Source organism: Oncorhynchus keta, chromosome 9 (genome assembly GCF_023373465.1).
Source record: "Oncorhynchus keta strain PuntledgeMale-10-30-2019 chromosome 9, Oket_V2, whole genome shotgun sequence".
NCBI lineage: Eukaryota > Metazoa > Chordata > Actinopteri > Salmoniformes > Salmonidae > Oncorhynchus > Oncorhynchus keta.
This window is the reverse complement of record NC_068429.1, coordinates 40,392-64,642: the sequence shown is the minus strand read 5'-3', so window position 1 is coordinate 64,642 and position 24,251 is coordinate 40,392. Positions and strand designations below refer to the sequence as shown.

Genomic DNA, 24,251 nt, shown 5'->3' with positions numbered 1-24,251 from the left:
TCACACTGTGGTACAGGTCTATTATAACTGTTAGAGAGAGAGAGGTCACACTGTGGTACAGGTCTATTACTCAGTCAGAGGGAGGGAGAGAGGTCACACTGTGGTACAGGTCTATTATAACTGTTAGAGAGAGAGAGGTCACACTGTGGTACAGGTCTATTACTCAGTCAGAGGGAGGGAGAGAGGTCACACTGTGGTACAGGTCTATTATAACTGTTAGAGAGAGAGGTCACACTGTGGTACAGGTCTATTACTCAGTCAGAGGGAGGGAGAGAGGTCACACTGTGGTACAGGTCTATTACTCAGTCAGAGGGAGGGAGAGAGGTCACACTGTGGTACAGGTCTATTATAACTGTTAGAGAGAGAGAGGTCACACTGTGGTACAGGTCTATTACTCAGTCAGAGGGAGGGAGAGAGGTCACACTGTGGTACAGGTCTATTACTCAGTCAGAGGGAGGGAGAGAGGTCACACTGTGGTACAGGTCTATTATAACTGTTAGAGAGAGAGAGGTCACACTGTGGTACAGGTCTATTACTCAGTCAGAGGGAGGGAGAGAGGTCACACTGTGGTACAGGTCTATTATAACTGTTAGAGAGAGAGAGGTCACACTGTGGTACAGGTCTATTACTCAGTCAGAGGGAGGGAGAGAGGTCACACTGTGGTACAGGTCTATTATAACTGTTAGAGAGAGAGAGGTCACACTGTGGTACAGGTCTATTACTCAGTCAGAGGGAGGGAGAGAGGTCACACTGTGGTACAGGTCTATTACTCAGTCAGAGGGAGGGAGAGAGGTCACACCGTGGTACAGGTCTATTACTCAGTCAGAGGGAGGGAGAGAGGTCACACTGTGGTACAGGTCTATTACTCAGTCAGAGGGAGGGAGAGAGGTCACACTGTGGTACAGGTCTATTATAACTGTTAGAGAGAGAGAGGTCACACTGTGGTACAGGTCTATTACTCAGTCAGAGGGAGGGAGAGAGGTCACACCGTGGTACAGGTCTATTATAACTGTTAGAGAGAGAGAGGTCACACTGTGGTACAGGTCTATTACTCAGTCAGAGGGAGGGAGAGAGGTCACACTGTGGTACAGGTCTATTACTCAGTCAGAGGGAGGGAGAGAGGTCACACCGTGGTACAGGTCTATTACTCAGTCAGAGGGAGGGAGAGAGGTCACACCGTGGTACAGGTCTATTACTCAGTCAGAGGGAGGGAGAGAGGTCACACTGTGGTACAGGTCTATTACTCAGTCAGAGGGAGAGAGAGAGGTCACACTGTGGGACAGGTCTATTACTCAGTCAGAGGGAGGGAGAGAGGTCACACTGGTACAGGTCTATTATAACTGTTAGAGAGAGAGAGGTCACACTGTGGTACAGGTCTATTACTCAGTCAGAGGGAGGGAGAGAGGTCACACTGTGGTACAGGTCTATTACTCAGTCAGAGGGAGGGAGAGAGTTCACACCGTGGTACAGGTCTATTATAACTGTTAGAGAGAGAGAGGTCACACTGTGGTACAGGTCTATTACTCAGTCAGAGGGAGGGAGAGAGGTCACACTGTGGTACAGGTCTATTACTCAGTCAGAGGGAGAGAGAGAGGTCACAGGTCTATTATAACTGTTAGAGAGAGGGAGAGGTCACACTGTGGTACAGGTCTATTACTCAGTCAGAGGGAGGGAGAGAGGTCACACTGTGGTACAGGTCTATTACTCAGTCAGAGGGAGGGAGAGAGGTCACACTGTGGTACAGGTCTATTACTCAGTCAGAGGGAGGGAGAGAGGTCACACTGTGGTACAGGTCTATTATAACTGTTAGAGGGAGGGAGAGAGGTCACACTGTGGTACAGGTCTATTACTCAGTCAGAGGGAGGGAGAGAGGTCACACTGTGGTACAGGTCTATTACTCAGTCAGAGGGAGGGAGAGAGGTCACACTGTGGTACAGGTCTATTACTCAGTCAGAGGGAGAGAGAGAGGTCACACCGTGGTACAGGTCTATTATAACTGTTAGAGAGAGAGGGGTCACACTGTGGTACAGGTCTATTACTCAGTCAGAGGGAGGGAGAGAGGTCACACTGTGGTACAGGTCTATTACTCAGTCAGAGGGAGGGAGAGAGGTCACACTGTGGTACAGGTCTATTACTCAGTCAGAGGGAGGGAGAGAGGTCACACTGTGGTACAGGTCTATTACTCAGTCAGAGGGAGGGAGAGAGGTCACACTGTGGTACAGGTCTATTACTCAGTCAGAGGGAGAGAGAGAGGTCACACTGTGGTACAGGTCTATTACTCAGTCAGAGGGAGGGAGAGAGGTCACACTGTGGTACAGGTCTATTACTCAGTCAGAGGGAGGGAGAGAGGTCACACTGTGGTACAGGTCTATTACTCAGTCAGAGGGAGAGAGAGAGGTCACACCGTGGTACAGGTCTATTATAACTGTTAGAGAGAGAGAGAGGTCACACTGTGGTACAGGTCTATTACTCAGTCAGAGGGAGGGAGAGAGGTCACACTGTGGTACAGGTCTATTACTCAGAGGGAGGGAGAGAGGTCACACTGTGGTACAGGTCTATTACTCAGTCAGAGGGAGGGAGAGAGGTCACACTGTGGTACAGGTCTATTACTCAGTCAGAGGGAGGGAGAGAGGTCACACTGTGGTACAGGTCTATTACTCAGTCAGAGGGAGGGAGAGAGGTCACACCGTGGTACAGGTCTATTATAACTGTTAGAGAGAGAGAGGTCACACTGTGGTACAGGTCTATTACTCAGTCAGAGGGAGGGAGAGAGGTCACACTGTGGTACAGGTCTATTACTCAGTCAGAGGGAGGGAGAGAGGTCACACTGTGGTACAGGTCTATTACTCAGTCAGAGGGAGGGAGAGAGGTCACACTGTGGTACAGGTCTATTACTCAGTCAGAGGGAGGGAGAGAGGTCACACTGTGGTACAGGTCTATTACTCAGTCAGAGGGAGAGAGAGAGGTCACACTGTGGTACAGGTCTATTATAACTGTTAGAGAGAGAGAGGTCACACCGTGGTACAGGTCTATTATAACTGTTAGAGAGAGAGAGGTCACACCGTGGTACAGGTCTATCATAACTGTTAGAGAGAGAGAGAGGTCACACCGTGGTACAGGTCTATTATAACTGTTGGAGAGAGATCACACCAGAGAGAGAGAGAGAGCGAGGTCACACCAGAGAGAGAGTGTGAGGTGGGGTGGGATTGGTGTGTGGAGGGGGTTGGTGTGTGGGGGGTTGCGGGGTGGGGTGGTGTGGGTTGCGGGGGGGTCCGTAGGTGTCTTTATACCGTTTCTTTGGTTTCTTCTTGTCTTACTCATTGGTAGGCAGAAGTTTGGTCCAAATCAGATGTTCGGTACTAATATTGAATATGATCTGAATCCTATCAATTAAAATTAACCCGGCAGGGTTAAGGAACGACCCGGTAGGATTAAGGAACGACCCGGTAGGGTCAAGGAACGACCCGGTAGGGTTAAGGAACGACCCGGTAGGGTTAAGGAACGACCCGGTAGGGTTATGGAACGACCCGGTAGGGTTATGGAGCGACCCGGTAGGGTTATGGAACGACCCGGTAGGGTTATGGAGCGACCCGGTAGGGTTATGGAGCGACCCGGTAGGGTTATGGAGCGACCCGGTAGGGTTATGGAGCGACCCGGTAGGGTTATGGAGCGACCCGGTAGGGTTATGGAGCGACCCGGTAGGGTTATGGAGCGACCCGGTAGGGTTATGGAGCGACCCGGTAGGGTTATGGAGCGACCCGGTAGGGTTATGGAACGACCCGGTAGGGTTATGGAACGACCCGGTAGGGTTATGGAGCGACCCGGTAGGGTTATGGAGCGACCCGGTAGGGTTATGGAACGACCCGGTAGGGTTATGGAGTGACCAGGTAGGGTCAAGGAGCGACCCGGCAGGGTTATGGAGCGACCCGGCAGGATTATGGAACGACCCGGCAGGGTTATGGAGCGACCCGGTAGGGTCATGGAGCGACCCGGTAGGGTCATGGAACGACTCGGCAGGGTTATGGACCATCTCGGTAGGGTTATGGAGCGACCCGGTAGGGTCACGGAACGACTCGGCAGGGTTAAGGAGCGACCCGGTAGGGTCACGGAACGACTCGGCAGGGTTAAGGAGCGACCCGGTAGGGTCATGGAACGACTCGGCAGGGTTAAGGAGCGACCCGGTAGGGTCATGGAACGACTCGGCAGGGTTAAGGAGCGACCCGGTAGGGTCATGGAACGACTCGGCAGGGTTAAGGAGCGACCCGGTAGGGTCATGGAACGACTCGGCAGGGTTAAGGAGCGACCCGGTAGGGTTAAGGAGCGACCCGGTAGGGTCATGGAACGACTCGGCAGGGTCATGGAACGACTCGGCAGGGTTAAGGAGCGACTCGGTAGGGTTATGGACCGACCCGGCAGGGTCATGGAACGACTCGGCAGGGTTAAGGAGCGACCCGGTAGGGTTATGGAGCGACCCGGTAGGGTCATGGAACGACTCGGCAGGGTTAAGGAGCGACCCGGTAGGGTTATGGACCGACTCGGCAGGGTTAAGGAGCGACCCGGTAGGGTCATGGAACGACTCGGCAGGGTTATGGACCATCTCGGTAGGGTTATGGAGCGACCCGGTAGGGTCATGGAACGACTCGACAGGGTTAAGGAGCGACCCGGTAGGGTCATGGAACGACTCGGTAGGGTTATGGAGCGACCCGGTAGGGTCATGGAACGACTCGGCAGGGTTATGGAGCGACCCGGTAGGGTCATGGAACGACTCGGCAGGGTTAAGGAGCGACCCGGTAGGGTCATGGAACGACTCGGCAGGGTTAAGGAGCGACCCGGTAGGGTCATGGAACGACTCGGCAGGGTTAAGGAGCGACCCGGTAGGGTTAAGGAGCGACCCGGTAGGGTCATGGAACGACTCGGCAGGGTCATGGAACGACTCGGCAGGGTTAAGGAGCGACCCGGTAGGGTTATGGACCGACCCGGCAGGGTCATGGAACGACTCGGCAGGGTTAAGGAGCGACTCGGCAGGGTTATGGAACGACCCGGTAGGGTTATGGAGCGACCCGGCAGGGTTAAGGAGCGACCCGGTAGGGTTCTGGAACGACTCGGCAGGGTTAAGGAGCGACCCGGTAGGGTTATGGAGCGACCCGGTAGGGTCATGGAACGACTCGGCAGGGTTAAGGAGCGACCCGGTAGGGTTAAGGAGCGACCCGGTAGGGTTATGGACCGACCCGGTAGGGTCATGGAACGACTCGGCAGGGTTAAGGAGCGACCCGGTAGGGTTAAGGAGCGACCCGGTAGGGTTAAGGAGCGACCCGGTAGGGTTATGGACCATCTCGGCAGGGTTAAGGAGCGACCCGGTAGGGTTCTGGACCGTCTCGGCAGGGTTATGGAGCGACCCGGTAGGGTTCTGGACCGTCTCGGCAGGGTTATGGAGCGACCCGGTAGGGTTCTGGACCGTCTCGGCAGGGTTATGGAGCGACCCGGTAGGGTTATGGACCGACCCGGTAGGGTTAAGGAGCGACACGGTAGGGTTAAGGAGCGACCCGGTAGGGTTAAGGAGCGACCCGGTAGGGTTGTGGAACGACTCGGCAGGGTTATGGACCGACCCGGCAGGGTTAAGGAGCGACCCGGTAGGGTTATGGAACGACCCTGCAGGGTTATGTACCGACCCGGTAGGGTCATGGAACGACCCGGTAGGGTTATGGAACGACCCGGTAGGGTTATGGAACGACCCGGTAGGGTCATGGAACGACCCGGTAGGGTTATGGAACGACCCGGTAGGGTTATGGAGCGACCCGGTAGGGTTATGGAACGACCCGGTAGGGTCATGTATAATCATATATACTAATACTCTGTCCCTGGTGTCGTGCAGCATTTTGAAATAGAAGTGAAGCCTGATCCTCAAATATGCCTAATCATGTCCTGTTGCTCAGTTGCACGGTCGCTCGCTCACTCGCTCAGTCCCACCGGGAACTCACACATGACATAACATACACATCCCAAATGCCCAAACAGAGGGCTGGAGATTACACATCCCAAATGCCCAAACAGAGGGCTGGAGATTACACATCCCAAATGCCCAAACAGAGGGCTGGAGATTACACATCCCAAATGCCCAAACAGAGGGCTGGAGATTACACATCCCAAATGCCCCTCGATGACTAGCCTTCAGCAATAATTAACATGTAGTATACATTGGTGTGTGTGTGTGGTGGGTATCTTAGACTGTCTATAGGCTGACCATGGACTGTGGGCTCCATTAACATGCAGTATACATTGGTGTGTGTGTGGTGGGTATCTTAGACTGTCTATAGGCTGACCATGGACTGTGGGCTCCATTAACATGCAGTATACATTGGTGTGTGTGTGGTGGGTATCTTAGACTGTCTATAGGCTGACCATGGACTGTGGGCTCCATTAACATGCAGTATACATTGGTGTGTGTGTGGTGGGTATCTTAGACTGTCTATAGGCTGACCATGGACTGTGGGCTCCATTAACATGCAGTATACATTGGTGTGTGTGTGGTGGGTATCTTAGACTGTCTATAGGCTGACCATGGACTGTGGGCTCCATTAACATGCAGTATACATTGGTGTGTGTGTGGTGGGTATCTTAGACTGTCTATAGGCTGACCATGTACTGTGGGCTCCATTAACATGTAGTATACATTGGTGTGTGTGTGGTGGGTATCTTAGACTGTCTATAGGCTGACCATGTACTGTGGGCTCCATTACCATGCAGTATACATTGGTGTGTGTGTGTGGTGGGTATCTTAGACTGTCTATAGGCTGACCATGGACTGTGGGCTCCATTAACATGCAGTATACATTGGTGTGTGTGTGGTGGGTATCTTAGACTGTCTATAGGCTGACCATGGACTGTGGGCTCCATTAACATGCAGTATACATTGGTGTGTGTGTGTGGTGGGTATCTTAGACTGTCTATAGGCTGACCATGTACTGTGGGCTCCATTAACATGTAGTATACATTGGTGTGTGTGTGGTGGGTATCTTAGACTGTCTATAGGCTGACCATGGACTGTGGGCTCCATTAACATGCAGTATACATTGGTGTGTGTGTGGTGGGTATCTTAGACTGTCTATAGGCTGACCATGGACTGTGGGCTCCATTAACATGCAGTATACATTGACCATATTAGCTAACATACACAGAATGTAATGAATACATAAAGCCCTAAAGGTTTCTGTTTTTCAGAGTTTCCTGGCGCCCATAATAATATGATGCGTCACAATGACCTCAATGAAATACAATGACCACAATGAAATACAATGACCACAATGAAATACAATGACCACAATGAAATACAATGACCACAATGAAATACAATGACCACAATGAAATACAATGACCACAATGAAATACAATGACCACAATGAAATACAATGACCACAATGAAATACAATGAAATACAATGACCACAATGAAATACAATGACCACAATGACCACAATGACCACAATGAAATACAATGACCACAATGAAATACAATTACCACAATGAAATACAATGACCACAATGACCACAATGAAATACAATGACCACAATGAAATACAATGACCACAATGAAATACAATGACCACAATGACCACAATGAAATACAATGACCACAATGACCACAATGACCACAATGAAATACAATGACCACAATGAAATACAATGACCACAATGAAATACAATGAAATACAATGACCACAATGACCACAATGAAATACAATGACCACAATGACCACAATGAAATACAATGACCACGATGAAATACAATAAACACAATGACCACAATGAAATACAATGACCACAATGAAATACAATGACCACAATGACCACAATGAAATACAATGACCACAATGAAATACAATGACCACAATGACCACAATGAAATACAATGACCACAATGAAATACAAATGACCACAATGACCACAATGAAATACAGTGACCACAATGACCTCAATGAAATACAATAACCACAATGAAATACAAATGACCACAATGACCACAATGAAATACAGTGACCACAATGACCTCAATGAAATACAATAACCACAATGAAATACAATGACCACAATGAAATACAATGACCACAATGAAATACAATGACCACAATGACCACAATGAAATACAATGACCACAATGAAATACAATGACCACAATGAAATACAATGAAATACAATGACCACAATGAAATACAATGACCACAATGACCACAATGAAATACAATGACCACGATGAAATACAATAACCACAATGACCACAATGAAATACAATGACCACGATGAAATACAATGACCACAATGACCACAATGAAATACAATGACCACAATGAAATACAATGACCACAATGACCACAATGAAATACAATGACCACAATGACCACAATGAAATACAATGACCACAATGACCACAATGAAATACAATGACCACAATGAAATACAAATGACCACAATGAAATACAGTGACCACAATGACCTCAATGAAATACAATAACCACAATGAAATACAATAACCACAATGAAATACAATGACCACAATGACCACAATGACCACAATGAAATACAATAACCACAATGAAATACAATGACCACAATGAAATACAATGACCACAATGAAATACAATGACCACAATGACCACAATGAAATACAATGACCACAATGACCACAATGAAATACAATGACCACAAATGACCACAATGAAATACAATGACCACAATGACCACAATGAAATACAATGACCACAATGACCACAATGAAATACAATGACCACAATGAAATACAATGACCACAATGAAATACAATGACCACAATGAAATACAATGACGACAATGAAATACAATGACCACAATGAAATACAATGAAATACAATGAAATACAAATGACCACAATGAAATACAAATGACCACAATGAAATACAATTGACCACAATGAAATACAATGACCACAATAACCACTGACCACAATGAAATACAATGACCACAATGACCACAATGAAATACAATGACCACAATGAAATACAATGACCACAATGACCACAATGAAATACAATGACCACAATGAAATACAATGACCACAATGAAATACAATGACCACAATGACCACAATGAAATACAATGACCACAATGACCACAATGACCACAATGAAATACAATGACCACAATGAAATACAATGACCACAATGAAATACAATGACCACAATGACCACAATGAAATACAATGACCACAATGACCACAATGAAATACAATGACCACGATGAAATACAATAACCACAATGACCACAATGAAATACAATGACCACAATGAAATACAATGACCACAATGACCACAATGAAATACAATGACCACAATGAAATACAATGACCACAATGACCACAATGAAATACAATGACCACAATGAAATACAAATGACCACAATGACCACAATGAAATACAGTGACCACAATGACCTCAATGAAATACAATAACCACAATGAAATACAAATGACCACAATGACCACAATGAAATACAGTGACCACAATGACCTCAATGAAATACAATAACCACAATGAAATACAATGACCACAATGAAATACAATGACCACAATGACCACAATGAAATACAGTGACCACAATGACCTCAATGAAATACAATAACCACAATGAAATACAAATGACCACAATGACCACAATGAAATACAGTGACCACAATGACCACAATGAAATACAATGACCACGATGAAATACAATAACCACAATGACCACAATGAAATACAATGACCACGATAAAATACAATGACCACAATGACCACAATGAAATACAATGACCACAATGAAATACAATGACCACAATGACCACAATGAAATACAATGACCACAATGAAATACAATGACCACAATGACCACAATGAAATACAATGACCACAATGAAATACAAATGACCACAATGAAATACAGTGACCACAATGACCTCAATGAAATACAATAACCACAATGAAATACAATGACCACAATGAAATACAATGACCACAATGAAATACAATGACCACAATGACCACAATGAAATACAATGACCACAATGAAATACAATGACCACAATGACCACAATGAAATACAATGACCACAATGACCACAATGAAATACAATGACCACAAATGACCACAATGAAATACAATGACCACAATGACCACAATGAAATACAATGACCACAATGACCACAATGAAATACAATGACCACAATGAAATACAATGACCACAATGAAATACAATGACCACAATGAAATACAATGACCACAATGAAATACAATGACGACAATGAAATACAATGACCACAATGAAATACAATGACCACAATGACCACAATGAAATACAATGACCACAATGAAATACAATGAAATACAATGACCACAATGACCACAATGAAATACAATGACCACAATGACCACAATGAAATACAATGACCACGATGAAATACAATAACCACAATGACCACAATGAAATACAATGACCACGATGAAATACAATGACCACAATGACCACAATGAAATACAATGACCACAATGAAATACAATGACCACAATGACCACAATGAAATACAATGACCACAATGAAATACAATGACCACAATGACCACAATGAAATACAATGACCACAATGAAATACAAATGACCACAATGAAATACAGTGACCACAATGACCTCAATGAAATACAATAACCACAATGAAATACAATGACCACAATGAAATACAATGACCACAATGAAATACAATGACCACAATGACCACAATGAAATACAATGACCACAATGAAATACAATGACCACAATGACCACAATGAAATACAATGACCACAATGACCACAATGAAATACAATGACCACAAATGACCACAATGAAATACAATGACCACAATGACCACAATGAAATACAATGACCACAATGACCACAATGAAATACAATGACCACAATGAAATACAATGACGACAATGAAATACAATGACCACAATGAAATACAATGAAATACAAATGACCACAATGAAATACAAATGACCACAATGAAATACAATTGACCACAATGAAATACAATGACCACAATAACCACTGACCACAATGAAATACAATGACCACAATGACCACAATGAAATACAATGACCACAATGAAATACAATGACCACAATGACCACAATGAAATACAATGACCACAATGAAATACAATGACCACAATGAAATACAATGAAATACAATGACCACAATGAAATACAATGACCACAATGACCACAATGAAATACAATGAAATACAATGACCACAATGACTACAATGAAATACAATGACTACAATGAAATACAATGACCACAATGAAATACAATGACCACAATGACTACAATGAAATACAATGACCACAATGAAATACAATGACCACAATGAAATACAATGACCACAATGAAATACAACGACCACAATGAAATACAATGACCACAATGAAATACAATGACTACAATGACCTCAATGAAATACAATGACCACAATGAAATACAATGACCACAATCAAATCAAATCAAATTTTATTTGTCACATACACATGGTTAGCAGATGTTAATGCGAGTGTAGCGAAATGCTTGTGCTTCTAGTTCCGACAATGCAGTAATAACCAACAAGTAATCTAACTAACAATTCCTAAACTACTGTCTTATACACAGTGTAAGGGGATAAAGAATATGTACATAAGGATATATGAATGAGTGATGGTACAGAGCAGCATACAGTAGATGGTATCAAGTACAGTATATACATATGAGATGAGTGTGTAGACAAAGTAAACAAAGTGGAATAGTTAAAGTGGCTAGTGATACATGTATTACATAAGGATGCAGTCGATGATGTAGAGTACAGTATATACATATGAGATGAGTGTGTAGACAAAGTAAACAAAGTGGCATAGTTAAAGTGGCGAGTGATACATGTATTACATAAGGATGCAGTAGATGATATAGAGTACAGTATATACGTATGCATATGAGATGAATGATGTAGGGTAAGTAACATTATATAAGGTAGCATTGTTTAAAGTGGCTAGTGATATATTTACATCATTCCCATCAATTCCCATTATTAAAGTGGCTGGAGTTGAGTCAGTGTGTTGGTAGCGGCCACTCAAAGTTAGTGGTGGCTGTTTAACAGTCTGATGGCCTTGAGATAGAAGCTGTTTTTCAGTCTCTCGGTCCCAGCTTTGATGCACCTGTACTGACCTCGCCTTCTGGATGATAGCGGGGTGAACAGGCAGTGGCTCGGGTGGTTGATGTCCTTGATGATCTTTATGGCCTTCCTGTAACATCGGGTGGTGTAGGTGTCCTGGAGGGCAGGTAGTTTGCCCCCGGTGATGCGTTGTGCAGACCTCACTACCCTCTGGAGAGCCTTACGGTTGAGGGCGGAGCAGTTGCCGTACCAGGCGGTGATACAGCCCGCCAGGATGCTCTCGATTGTGCATCTGTAGAAGTTTGTGAGTGCTTTTGGTGACAAGCCAAATTTCTTCAGCCTCCTGAGGTTGAAGAGTCGCTGCTGCGCCTTCTTCACGATGCTGTCTGTGTGAGTGGACCAATTCAGTTTGTCTGTGATGTGTATGCCGAGGAACTTAAAACTTGCTACCCTCTCCACTACTGTTCCATCGATGTGGATAGGGGGGTGTTCCTTCTGCTGTTTCCTGAACTCCACAATCATCTCCTTTAGTTTTGTTGACGTTGAGTGTGAGGTTATTTTCCTGACACCACACTCCGAGGGCCCTCACCTCCTCCCTGTAGGCCGTCTCGTCGTTGTTGGTAATCAAGCCTACCACTGTTGTGTCGTCCGCAAACTTGATGATTGAGTTGGAGGCGTGCGTGGCCATGCAGTCGTGGGTGAACAGGGAGTACAGGAGAGGGCTCAGAACGCACCCTTGTGGGGCCCCAGTGTTGAGGATCAGAGGGGAGGAGATGTTGTTACCTACCCTCACCACCTGGGGGCGGCCCGTCAGGAAGTCCAGTACCCAGTTGCACATGGCGGGGTCGAGACCCAGGGTCTCGAGCTTGATGACGAGCTTGGAGGGTACTATGGTGTTGAATGCCGAGCTGTAGTCGATGAACAGCATTCTCACATAGGTATTCCTCTTGTCCAGATGGGTTAGTGCAGTGTGGTTGAGATTGCATCGTCTGTGGACCTATTTGGACGGTAAGCAAACTGGAGTGGGTCTAGGGTGTCAGGTAGGGTGGAGGTGATATGGTCCTTGACTAGTCTCTCAAAGCACTTCATGATGACGGAAGTGAGTGCTACGGGGCGGTAGTCGTTTAGCTCAGTTACCTTAGCTTTCTTGGGAACAGGAACAATTGTGGCCCTCTTGAAGCATGTGGGAACAGCAGACTGGTATAGGGATTGATTGAATATGTCCGTAAACACACCGGCCAGCTGGTCTGCGCATGCTCTGAGGGCGCGGCTGGGGATGCCGTCTGGGCCTGCAGCGTTGCGAGGGTTAACACGTTTAAATGTCTTACTCACCTCGGTTGCAGTGAAGGAGAGACCGCATGTTTTCGTTGCAGGCCGTATCAGTGGCACTGTATTGTCCTCAAAGCGGGCAAAAAAGTTATTTAGTCTGCCTGGGAGCAAGACATCCTGGTCCGTGACTGGGCTGGATTTCTTCCTGTAGTCCGTGATTGACTGTAGACCCTGCCACATGCCTCTTGTGTCTGAGCCGTTGAATTGAGATTCTACTTTGTCTCTGTACTGACGCTTAGCTTGTTTAATAGCCTTGCGGAGAGAATAGCTGTATTCGGTCATGTTACCAGACACCTTGCCCTGATTAAAAGCAGTGGTTCGCTTTCAGTTTCACGCGAATGCTGCCATTAATCCACGGTTTCTGGTTAGGGAATGTTTTAATCGTTGCTATGGGAACGACATCTTCAACGCACGTTCTAATGAACTCGCACACCGATTCAGCATATTCGTCAATGTTGTTATCTGACGCAATACGAAACATATTCCAGTCCACGTGCTGGAAGCAGTCTTGGAGTGTGGAGTCAGCTTGGTCGGACCAGCGTTGGACAGACCTCAGCGTGGGAGCCTCTAGTTTTAGTTTCTGTCTGTAGGCAGGGATCAGCAAAATGGAGTCGTGGTCAGCTTTTCCGAAAGGGGGGCGGGGCAGGGCCTTATATGCGTCGTGGAAGTTAGAGTAACAATGATCCAAGGTTTTTCCACCCCTGGTTGCGCAATCGATATGCTGATAAAATTTAGGGAGTCTTGTTTTCAGATTAGCCTTGTTAAAATCCCCAGCTACAATTTATGCAGCCTGCGGATAAATGGTTTCCAGTTTGCAAAGAGTTAAATAAAGTTCGTTCAGAGCCATCGATGTGTCTGCTTGGGGGGGGGATATATACTGCTGTGATTATAATCGAAGAGAATTCTCTTGGTAGATAATGCGGTCTACATTTGATTGTGAGGAATTCTAAATCAGGTGAACAGAAGGATTTGAGTTCCTGTATGTTTCTTTCATCACACCATGTCTCATTAGTCATAAGGCATACGCCCCCGCCCCTCTTCTTACCAGAAAGATATTTGTTTCTGTCGGCGCGATGCGTGGAGAAACCAGCTGGCTGCACCGCTTCAGATAGCGTCTCTCCAGTGAGCCATGTTTCCGTGAAGCACAGAACGTTACAGTCTCTGATGTCCCTCTGGAATGCTTGCTCGGATTTCATCAACCTTGTTGTCTAGAGACTGGACATTGGCAAGAAGGATGCTAGGGAGTGGTACACTGTGTGCCCGTCTCCGGAGTCTGACCAGGAGACCGCCGCGTTTCCCTCTTTTTCGGAGATGAAATACAAATGACCACAATGACCACAATGAAATACAATGACCACAATGAAATACAATGACTACAATGAAATACAATGACCACAATGAAATACAATGACCACAATGAAATACAATGACCACAATGACCACAATGAAATACAATGACCACAATGAAATACAATGACCACAATGAAATACAATGACCACAATGACCACAATGACCACAATGACATACAATGACCACAATGAAATACAATGACCACGATGAAATACAATGACCACAATGAAATACAATGAAATACAATGACCACAATGACCACAATGAAATACAATGAAATACAATGACCACAATGAAATACAAATGACCACAATGAAATACAATGACCACAATGACCACAATGAAATACAATGACCACAATGAAATACAATGACCACAATGACCACAATGAAATACAATGACCACAATAAAATACAATGACCACAAAGAAATACAAATGACCATTTAGATTCATTTAGACCCCTAGGGCTTATTTCCATGGCAGTTCTTTCCGGTAGGCAACATTGACAGTTTACAGTCGTGGCCAAAAGATTTCAGAAAGACACAAATATTCATTTCCACAAAGTTCGCTGCTGAAGTATAATTACAAGCATTTTATAAGTGTCAAGGGCTTTTATTGACAATCACAGGAAGTTGATGCAAAGAGTCAATATTTGCAGTGTCGACCCTTCTTTTTCAAGACCTCTGCAATCCGCCCTGGCATGCTGTCAATTAACTTCTGGGCCACATCCTGACTGATGGCATGCTGTCAATTAACTTCTGGGCCACATCCTGACTGATGGCAGCCCATTCTTGCATAATCAATGCTTGGAGTTTGTCAGAATTTGTGGGGTTTTGTTTGACCACCTGCCTCTTGGGGATTGACCACAAGTTCTCAATGGGATTAAGGTCTGGGGAGTTTCCTGGCGATGGACCCAAAATATCGATGTTTTGTTCCCCGAGCCACTTAGTTATCACTTTTGCCTTATGGCAAGGTGCGCCATCATACTGGAAAAGGCATTGTTCATCACCAAACTGTTCCTGGATGGTTGGGAGAAGATGCTCTTGGAGGATGTGTTGGTACCATTCTTTATTCATGGCTGTGTTCTTAGGCAAAATTGTGAGTGAGCCCACTCCCTTGGCTGAGAAGTAACCCCACACATGAATGGTCTCAGGATGCTTTCCTGTTGGCATAACACAGGACTGATGGTAGCGCTCACCTTGTCTTCTCCGGACAAGCTTTTTTCCTGATGCCCCAAACAATAGGAAAGGGGATTCATCAGAGAAAATGACTTTGGTTTCTTTGCTGCCCTTCTTGACACCAGGCCATCCTCCAAAAGTCTTTGCCTCACTGTGTGCGCAGATGCACTCACACCTGCCTGCTGCCATTGGTGGTGTACTGGTTTGGGGTTTCAGTTCATTTGCATGGCAAAGAGGTACTTTGTAATTAATTGCAAATCATCTGATCACTCTTCATGCTATTCTGGAGTATATGCAAATTGCCATCATACAAACTGAGGCAGCATATTTAGTGAAAATGAATATTTGTGTCATTCTCCAAACTTTTGGCCACGACTGATGCACTGACAGGAGTGGGGTCGTAAAGGAGACCATAACTAGTGTCGTAGTCCTTTTTTTCCCATGTGTTGACATGAACTCTGGAGCAGCTGATGGCAACTGTTCAGTACAGTTCAGTACAGTAGTACAGTTCAGTAGTACAGTTCAGTACAGTAGAACAGTACAGTAGATTTCAGTACAGTAGTACAGTTCAGTAGATTTCAGTACAGTAGTACAGTTCAGTAGATTTCAGTACAGTTCAGTAGTACAGTTCAGTAGATTTCAGTTCAGTAGATTTCTTTACAGTTCAGTAGTACAGTTCAGTAGATTTCAGTACATTTCAGTAGATTTCAGTACAGTTCAGTAGTACAGTTCAGTAGATTTCAGTACAGTAGTACAGTTCAGTAGATTTCAGTACAGTAGTACATTTCAGTAGATTTCAGTACAGTTCAGTAGTACAGTTCAGTAGATTTCAGTTCAGTAGATTTCAGTACAGTTCAGTAGATTTCAGTACAGTTCAGTAGTAGATTTCAGTACAGTAGTACAGTTCAGTAGATTTCAGTACAGTTCACTGGTACAGTTCAGTAGTAGATTTCAGTACAGTTCAGTAGATTTCAGTACAGTAGTACAGTTCAGTAGATTTCAGCACAGTAGTACAGTTCGGTAGTACAGTTCAGTAGATTTCAGTACAGTAGTACAGTTCAGTAGATTTCAGTACAGTTCAGTACAGTAGTACAGTTCAGTAGATTTCGGTACATTTCAGTAGATTTCAGTACAGTTCAGTAGTACAGTTCAGTAGATTTCAGTACAGTAGTACAGTTCAGTAGATTTCAGTACAGCAGTACAGTTCAGTACTAGATTTCAGTACCGTGGAAGGGAGGACAGTAGCAGGAGACACTGAGTTCCCACTGTAGCCAGTTCAATTGCAGTAATACCATTACTGATTGGTCTGTTATTCTGTTTCCGATTTGGTATCAGAATGAAGACTTTTAATAAATAAAAATGTATATTAGTAAATACACTAACTAATTGGTAGGTCTAGCTTTACTTGTTACTTCTGTGGACTTTTTCCTCCCTCCTGAGGGAGAGAAGTTAGAAAATATCTTAAAAATACAGTATCTGGGTTTTTGTTTACATAATTACAAGGCAATGGTTCTTAAATGGAAATCTAAGTGTTGATATTAGTTGGCAGGGGTCTTCAACATGGTGTTTTGATGTCAGGGGTCTTCAACATGGTGTTTTGATGTCAGGGGTCTTCAACATGGTGTTTTGATGTCAGGGGTCTTCAACATGGTGTTTTGATGTCAGGGGTCTCCAACATGGTGTTTTGATGTCAGGGGTCTTCAACATGGTGTTTTGATGTCAGGGGTCTTCAACATGGTGTTTTGATGTCAGGGGTCTTCAACATGGTGTTTTGATGTCAGGGGTCTTCAACATGGTGTTTTGATGTCAGGGGTCTTCAACATGGTGTTTTGATGTCAGGAGTCTTCAACATGGTGTTTTGATGTATTTTCTGGTGATGTTTGGATTTCTAAGACTCATTTTCCTTCTGTTTGACCCAAAATCTAAGACCATTTTTTTAACGTCCCCTTTTTAAAATGCAACATAGTTGAACAAATATCTCTACGCCTTAATCCCCCATAGTTGAACAAATATCTCTACGCCTTAATCCCCCAAAAAAAAAAAAAATAAATAAACTTGTATCGTTCATTTGACACCCAATTTGATATGCTCCTTATAAACGTCACACGTTGGTGCTCATGGGTCCTTTTTCCACGAACGTGACCCCTGTGCACTATATAAAGAATACGGTTCCCAGGCACTGCGTTGGTGCCAGATACCCACCCACATAGAAGACAGTACAACTACCATGGTCCTCATTCCCTAGGCAGTCCAAGTAGAGAGTCGAGCAGTTGTGAGGTTTCAGCATGACTTGTTATGTAGGCCATTCACAACCAGCCTTTAGGGTGATTTCATCTATAATGTGGGTTACTGAATATGACTCCGTTTTATAGAAACACAGGAAAAATTAGGGCAAATTTATACAAATCGTGTGTAGCCTGGACTATGTGCGGCCATAGTTCAACAGAAGGCTTGTCAGCTCTCTACACACAGCACTGGGCTTTAAATGACTCGTGGAACTGCATGTGCTGATCCTGAATCTGTCACTGGCAGCCGGTACAGAAACGCTGCCGCTGAAGCCTGGAGGTGCCCTGGCTGGTACCTGACCCCTAACCCCCCTGTGAGGCTGGTACCTGACCCCTAACCCCCTGTGAGGCTGGTACCTGACCCCTAACCCCCTGTGATGCTGGAGGTGCCCTGGCTGGTACCTGACCCCTAACCCCCTGTGAGGCTGGAGGTGCCCTGGCTGGTACCTGACCCCTAACCCCCTGTGAGCCTGGAGGTGCCCTGGCTGGTACCTGACCCCTAACCCCCTGTGAGGCTGGTACCTGACCCCTAACCCCCTGTGAGGCTGGTACCTGACCCCTAACCCCTGTGAGGCTGGTACCTGACCCCTAACCCCCTGTGAGGCTGGTACCTGACCCCTAACCCCTGTGAGGCTGGTACCTGACCCCTAACCCCTGTGAGGCTGGTACCTGACCCCTAACCCCCTGTGAGGCTGGTACCTGACCCCTAACCCCCTGTGAGGCTGGTACCTGACCCCTAACCCCCTGTGAGGCTGGTACCTGACCCCTAACCCCCTGTGAGGCTGGAGGTGCCCTGGCTGGTACCTGACCCCTAACCCCTGTGAGGCTGGTACCTGACCCCTAACCCCTGTGAGGCTGGTACCTGACCCCTAACCCCTGTGAGGCTGGTACCTGACCCCTAACCCCTGTGAGGCTGGTACCTGACCCCTAACCCCTGTGAGGCTGGAGGTGCCCTGGCTGGTACCTGACCCCTAACCCCTGTGAGGCTGGAGGTGCCCTGGCTGGTACCTGACCCCTAACCCCCTGTGAGGCTGGTACCTGACCCCTAACCCCCTGTGAGGCTGGAGGTGCCCTGGCTGGTACCTGACCCCTAACCCCCTGTGAGGCTGGAGGTGCCCTGGCTGGTACCTGACCCCTAACCCCTGTGAGGCTGGAGGTGCCCTGGCTGGTACCTGACCCCTAACCCCTGTGAGGCTGGAGGTGCCCTGGCTGGTACCTGACCCCTAACCCCTGTGAGGCTGGTACCTGACCCCTAACCCCTGTGAGGCTGGAGGTGCCCTGGCTGGTACCTGACCCCTAACCCCCTGTGAGGCTGGAGGTGCCCTGGCTGGTACCTGACCCCTAACCCCCTGTGAGGCTGGAGGTGCCCTGGCTGGTACCTGACCCCTAACCCCTGTGAGGCTGGAGGTGCCCTGGCTGGTACCTGACCCCTAACCCCTGTGAGGCTGGTACCTGACCCCTAACCCCTGTGAGGCTGGAGGTGCCCTGGCTGGTACCTGACCCCTAACCCCTGTGAGGCTGGAGGTGCCCTGGCTGGTACCTGACCCCTAACCCCCTGTGAGGCTGGAGGTGCCCTGGCTGGTACCTGACCCCTAACCCCTGTGAGGCTGGAGGTGCCCTGGCTGGTTGGCTGGAGGTGCCCTGGCTGGTACCTGACCCCTAACCCCCTGTGAGGCTGGAGGTGCCCTGGTTGGTACCTGACCCCTAACCCCCTGTGAGGCTGGAGGTGCCCTGGCTGGTTGGCTGGAGGTGCCCTGGCTGGTACCTGACCCCTAACCCCTGTGAGGCTGGAGGTGCCCTGGTTGGTACCTGACCCCTAACCCCCTGTGAGGCTGGAGGTGCCCTGGCTGGTACCTGACCCCTAACCCCCTGTGAGGCTGGAGGTGCCCTGGCTGGTTGGCTGGAGGTGCCCTGGCTGGGAGGTTGGAGGTGCCCTGGCTGTGTGGCTGGAGGTGCCCTGGCTGGGACCTGACCCCTAACCCCCTGTGAGGCTGGTACCTGACCCCTAGCCCCCTGTGAGGCTGGTACCTGACCCCTAACCCCTGTGAGGCTGGTACCTGACCCCTAACCCCTGTGAGGCTGGTACCTGACCCCTAACCCCTGTGAGGCTGGAGGTGCCCTGGCTGGTACCTGACCCCTAACCCCTGTGAGGCTGGAGGTGCCCTGGCTGGTACCTGACCCCTAACCCCTGTGAGGCTGGTACCTGACCCCTAACCCCCTGTGAGGCTGGAGGTGCCCTGGCTGGTACCTGACCCCTAACCCCCTGTGAGGCTGGAGGTGCCCTGGCTGGTACCTGACCCCTAACCCCTGTGAGGCTGGAGGTGCCCTGGCTGGTACCTGACCCCTAACCCCCTGTGAGGCTGGAGGTGCCCTGGCTGGTACCTGACCCCTAACCCCCTGTGAGGCTGGTACCTGACCCCTAACCCCCTGTGAGGCTGGAGGTGCCCTGGCTGGTACCTGACCCCTAACCCCCTGTGAGGCTGGAGGTGCCCTGGCTGGTACCTGACCCCTAACCCCTGTGAGGCTGGAGGTGCCCTGGCTGGTACCTGACCCCTAACCCCTGTGAGGCTGGAGGTGCCCTGGCTGGTACCTGACCCCTAACCCCCTGTGAGGCTGGTACCTGACCCCTAACCCCCTGTGAGGCTGGAGGTGCCCTGGCTGGTACCTGACCCCTAACCCCCTGTGAGGCTGGAGGTGCCCTGGCTGGTACCTGACCCCTAACCCCCTGTGAGGCTGGAGGTGCCCTGGCTGGTACCTGACCCCTAACCCCCTGTGAGGCTGGTACCTGACCCCTAACCCCTGTGAGGCTGGAGGTGCCCTGGCTGGTACCTGACCCCTAACCCCCTGTGAGGCTGGAGGTGCCCTGGCTGGTACCTGACCCCTAACCCCCTGTGAGGCTGGAGGTGCCCTGGCTGGTACCTGACCCCTAACCCCCTGTGAGGCTGGAGGTGCCCTGGCTGGTACCTGACCCCTAACCCCTGTGAGGCTGGAGGTGCCCTGGCTGGTTGGCTGGAGGTGCCCTGGCTGGTACCTGACCCCTAACCCCCTGTGAGGCTGGAGGTGCCCTGGTTGGTACCTGACCCCTAACCCCCTGTGAGGCTGGAGGTGCCCTGGCTGGTACCTGACCCCTAACCCCCTGTGAGGCTGGAGGTGCCCTGGCTGGTTGGCTGGAGGTGCCCTGGCTGGTTGGCTGGAGGTGCCCTGGCTGTGTGGCTGGAGGTGCCCTGGCTGTGTGGCTGGAGGTGCCCTGGCTGTGTGGCTGGAGGTGCCCTGGCTGGAGGTGGCTGGAGGTGCCCTGGCTGGAGGTGCCCTGGAGGTGCCCTGGCTGTGAGGCTGGAGGTGCCCTGGCTGTGAGGCTGGAGGTGCCCTGGCTGTGAGGCTGGAGGTGCCCTGGCTGGATGTTCCCTGGCTGTGTGGCTGGAGATGCCCTGGCTGGGTACCATGGTAGAGATTGTCTCTGTCTCACACTGTACATCTGTATGGACAAAATAGTGGACGAGGGGTCCAGACCTAGGTTCTTATACCGGCTAGTATACTACCTGATAATAAGTTACTCATTGTCTTTTGCATCACACTAGTCTGGCCACTTTATTGTAATCCTGCTGTGTGGATTCTGACTGTCTGACACTTCTGATGATGGTAAGGAAGTCACAGTCCCATTTCTCCCTATGCCTGAGGCAGGGCAGGAGCCGTATGGTAGCAACCTAGAGGACAGTCAGTCAGTCAGTCAGGGTCCTGAACATAGAGGGAGGTTATAACTGGTCGTGAGTGAACTTCTTCTAACACGGAAACGAGCCTGACAAGCACTTTGAACATGTGATTGATTAGCCTGAAATACAATAGTAGGCCGATGTATTGATGTGTTGCAGACACATGATGTGTCTGTCTTTCAGGAGGCCCTGCAAAGGATAATAACCACGTTGGCCAATAAAAATGAGGACGTCCATAACTTCATGGAAACACTTAGTCACTCTCTGGCCGGTGTCCAGGTAAGACGCATAATAACACTCACAATGGATGATGTAATGACATTATTTTATTTTTTATTTTTTTATACCTTTATTTAACCAGGCAAGTCAGTTAATAAAGAACAAATTCTTATTTTCAATGACGGCCTGGGAACAGGGGCAGAACGACAGATTTGTACCTTGTCAGCTCCCGGGTTTGAACTCGCAACCTTCCGGTTACTAGTCCAACGCTCTAACCACTAGGCTACCTGCCACCTCTACACTCTAACCACTAGGCTACGCTGCCGCCTCTACACTCTAACCACTAGGCTACGCTGCCGCCTCTACACTCTAACCACTAGGCTACCACAACATAAAGCAATATTAACCGTGAAATCACAATTTTGTACAGTAACTTCCAAAATATGTTAATCAATCAAATCATCAAATATGAAATGTTAATCTATAGAGTAGTGAGGCAGAGATTGATTCCGGGTGCAGAGATGAATCAATATGTGTGATTGTGACAGGTGAACTCCACACAGGTGGTGTCCGACCTGGAGGAGGAGTTTGACAGGTTATTCACCATCCTGGTTGAGATGAAGGAGAGCATGATCAACACCATCAAACAGGAAGGGGCCAAGAAGACACAGGAAATACAGGTACCTGACCCCTGACCCCTAACCCTTAACCCAACAGCATCAAACAGGAAGGGGCCAGAAGGCTCACAAGCTACAGGTACCTGACCCATAACCCCTAACCCCTAACCCAACACCATCAAACAGAAAGGGGCCAGAAGGCTCACGAGCTACAGGTACCTGACCCTAAACCCAACACACAGGAATAGGTCTGTAAATCCTAGGAGCTACAGGGATCAACAGACAGCCTACTACTGTCTCATGTCCCTGTGACCTACTACAGACTGAGAGGACTTGTCTCATGTCCCTGTGACCTACTACAGACTGAGAGGATTTGTCTCATGTCCCTGTGACATGCTACAGACTGAGAGGACTTGTCTCATGTCCCTGTGACATGCTACAGACTGAGAGGACTTGTCTCATGTCCCTGTGACATACTACAGACTGAGAGGACTTGTCTCATGTCCCTGTGACCTACTACAGACTGAGAGGATTTGTCTCATGTCCCTGTGACCTACTACAGACTGAGAGGATTTGTCTCATGTCCCTGTGACCTACTACAGACTGAGAGGACTTGTCTCATGTCCCTGTGACCTACTACAGACTGAGAGGACTTGTCTCATGTCCCTGTGACCTACTACAGACTGAGAGGACTTGTCTCATGTCCCTGTGACCTACTACAGACTGAGAGGATTTGTCTCATGTCCCTGTGACATGCTACAGACTGAGAGGACTTGTCTCATGTCCCTGTGACATGCTACAGACTGAGAGGACTTGTCTCTTGTCCCTGTGACCTACTACAGACTGAGAGGACTTGTCTCATGTCCCTGTGACCTACTACAGACTGAGAGGACTTGTCTCTTGTCCCTGTGACCTACTACAGACTGAGAGGACTTGTCTCATGTCCCTGTGACCTACTACAGACTGAGAGGACTTGTCTCATGTCCCTGTGACATACTACAGACTGAGAGGACTTGTCTCATGTCCCTGTGACCTACTACAGACTGAGAGGATTTGTCTCATGTCCCTGTGACCTACTACAGACTGAGAGGATTTGTCTCATGTCCCTGTGACCTACTACAGACTGAGATGACTTGTCTCATGTCCCTGTGACCTACTACAGACTGAGAGGATTTGTCTCATGTCCCTGTGACCTACTACAGACTGAGAGGACTTGTCTCATGTCCCTGTGACCTACTACAGACTGAGAGGACTTGTCTCATGTCCCTGTGACCTACTACAGCCTGAGAGGACTTGTCTCTTGTCCCTGTGACCTACTACAGACTGAGAGGACTTGTCTCTTGTCCCTGTGACCTACTACAGACAGAGAGGACTTGTCT

General features: G+C 47.8%; 1 protein-coding gene and 1 long non-coding RNA gene across 6 annotated transcripts in view; both read left to right on the top strand.

Annotated features, from left to right (window-relative positions):
* LOC127931611 (FSD1-like protein) overlaps nt 1-24,251 on the top strand; it is a 63,519-nt gene that overhangs the window by 1,899 nt on the left and 37,369 nt on the right. For 2 of the 4 annotated variants that reach the window (XM_052524751.1, XM_052524752.1), the window contains exons 2-3: nt 22,220-22,315; nt 22,819-22,935. In XM_052524751.1, the coding sequence (XP_052380711.1) occupies nt 22,220-22,315; nt 22,819-22,935 (213 nt within the window). Of the gene's footprint in view, nt 1-22,219; nt 22,316-22,803; nt 22,936-24,251 lie in introns of all 4 variants that reach the window. The other 2 variants (XM_052524749.1, XM_052524750.1) reach the window with 1 other exon arrangement.
* Nucleotides 291-3,019, top strand: LOC127931613 (uncharacterized). Of its 2 annotated transcripts, none has more exons than XR_008141909.1 (3): nt 291-434; nt 483-761; nt 2,983-3,019. It is a non-coding gene; the product is annotated as an uncharacterized LOC127931613 (long non-coding RNA). The 2 variants fall into 2 exon arrangements; XR_008141908.1 differs by lacking the exon at nt 2,983-3,019 and adding an exon at nt 906-974.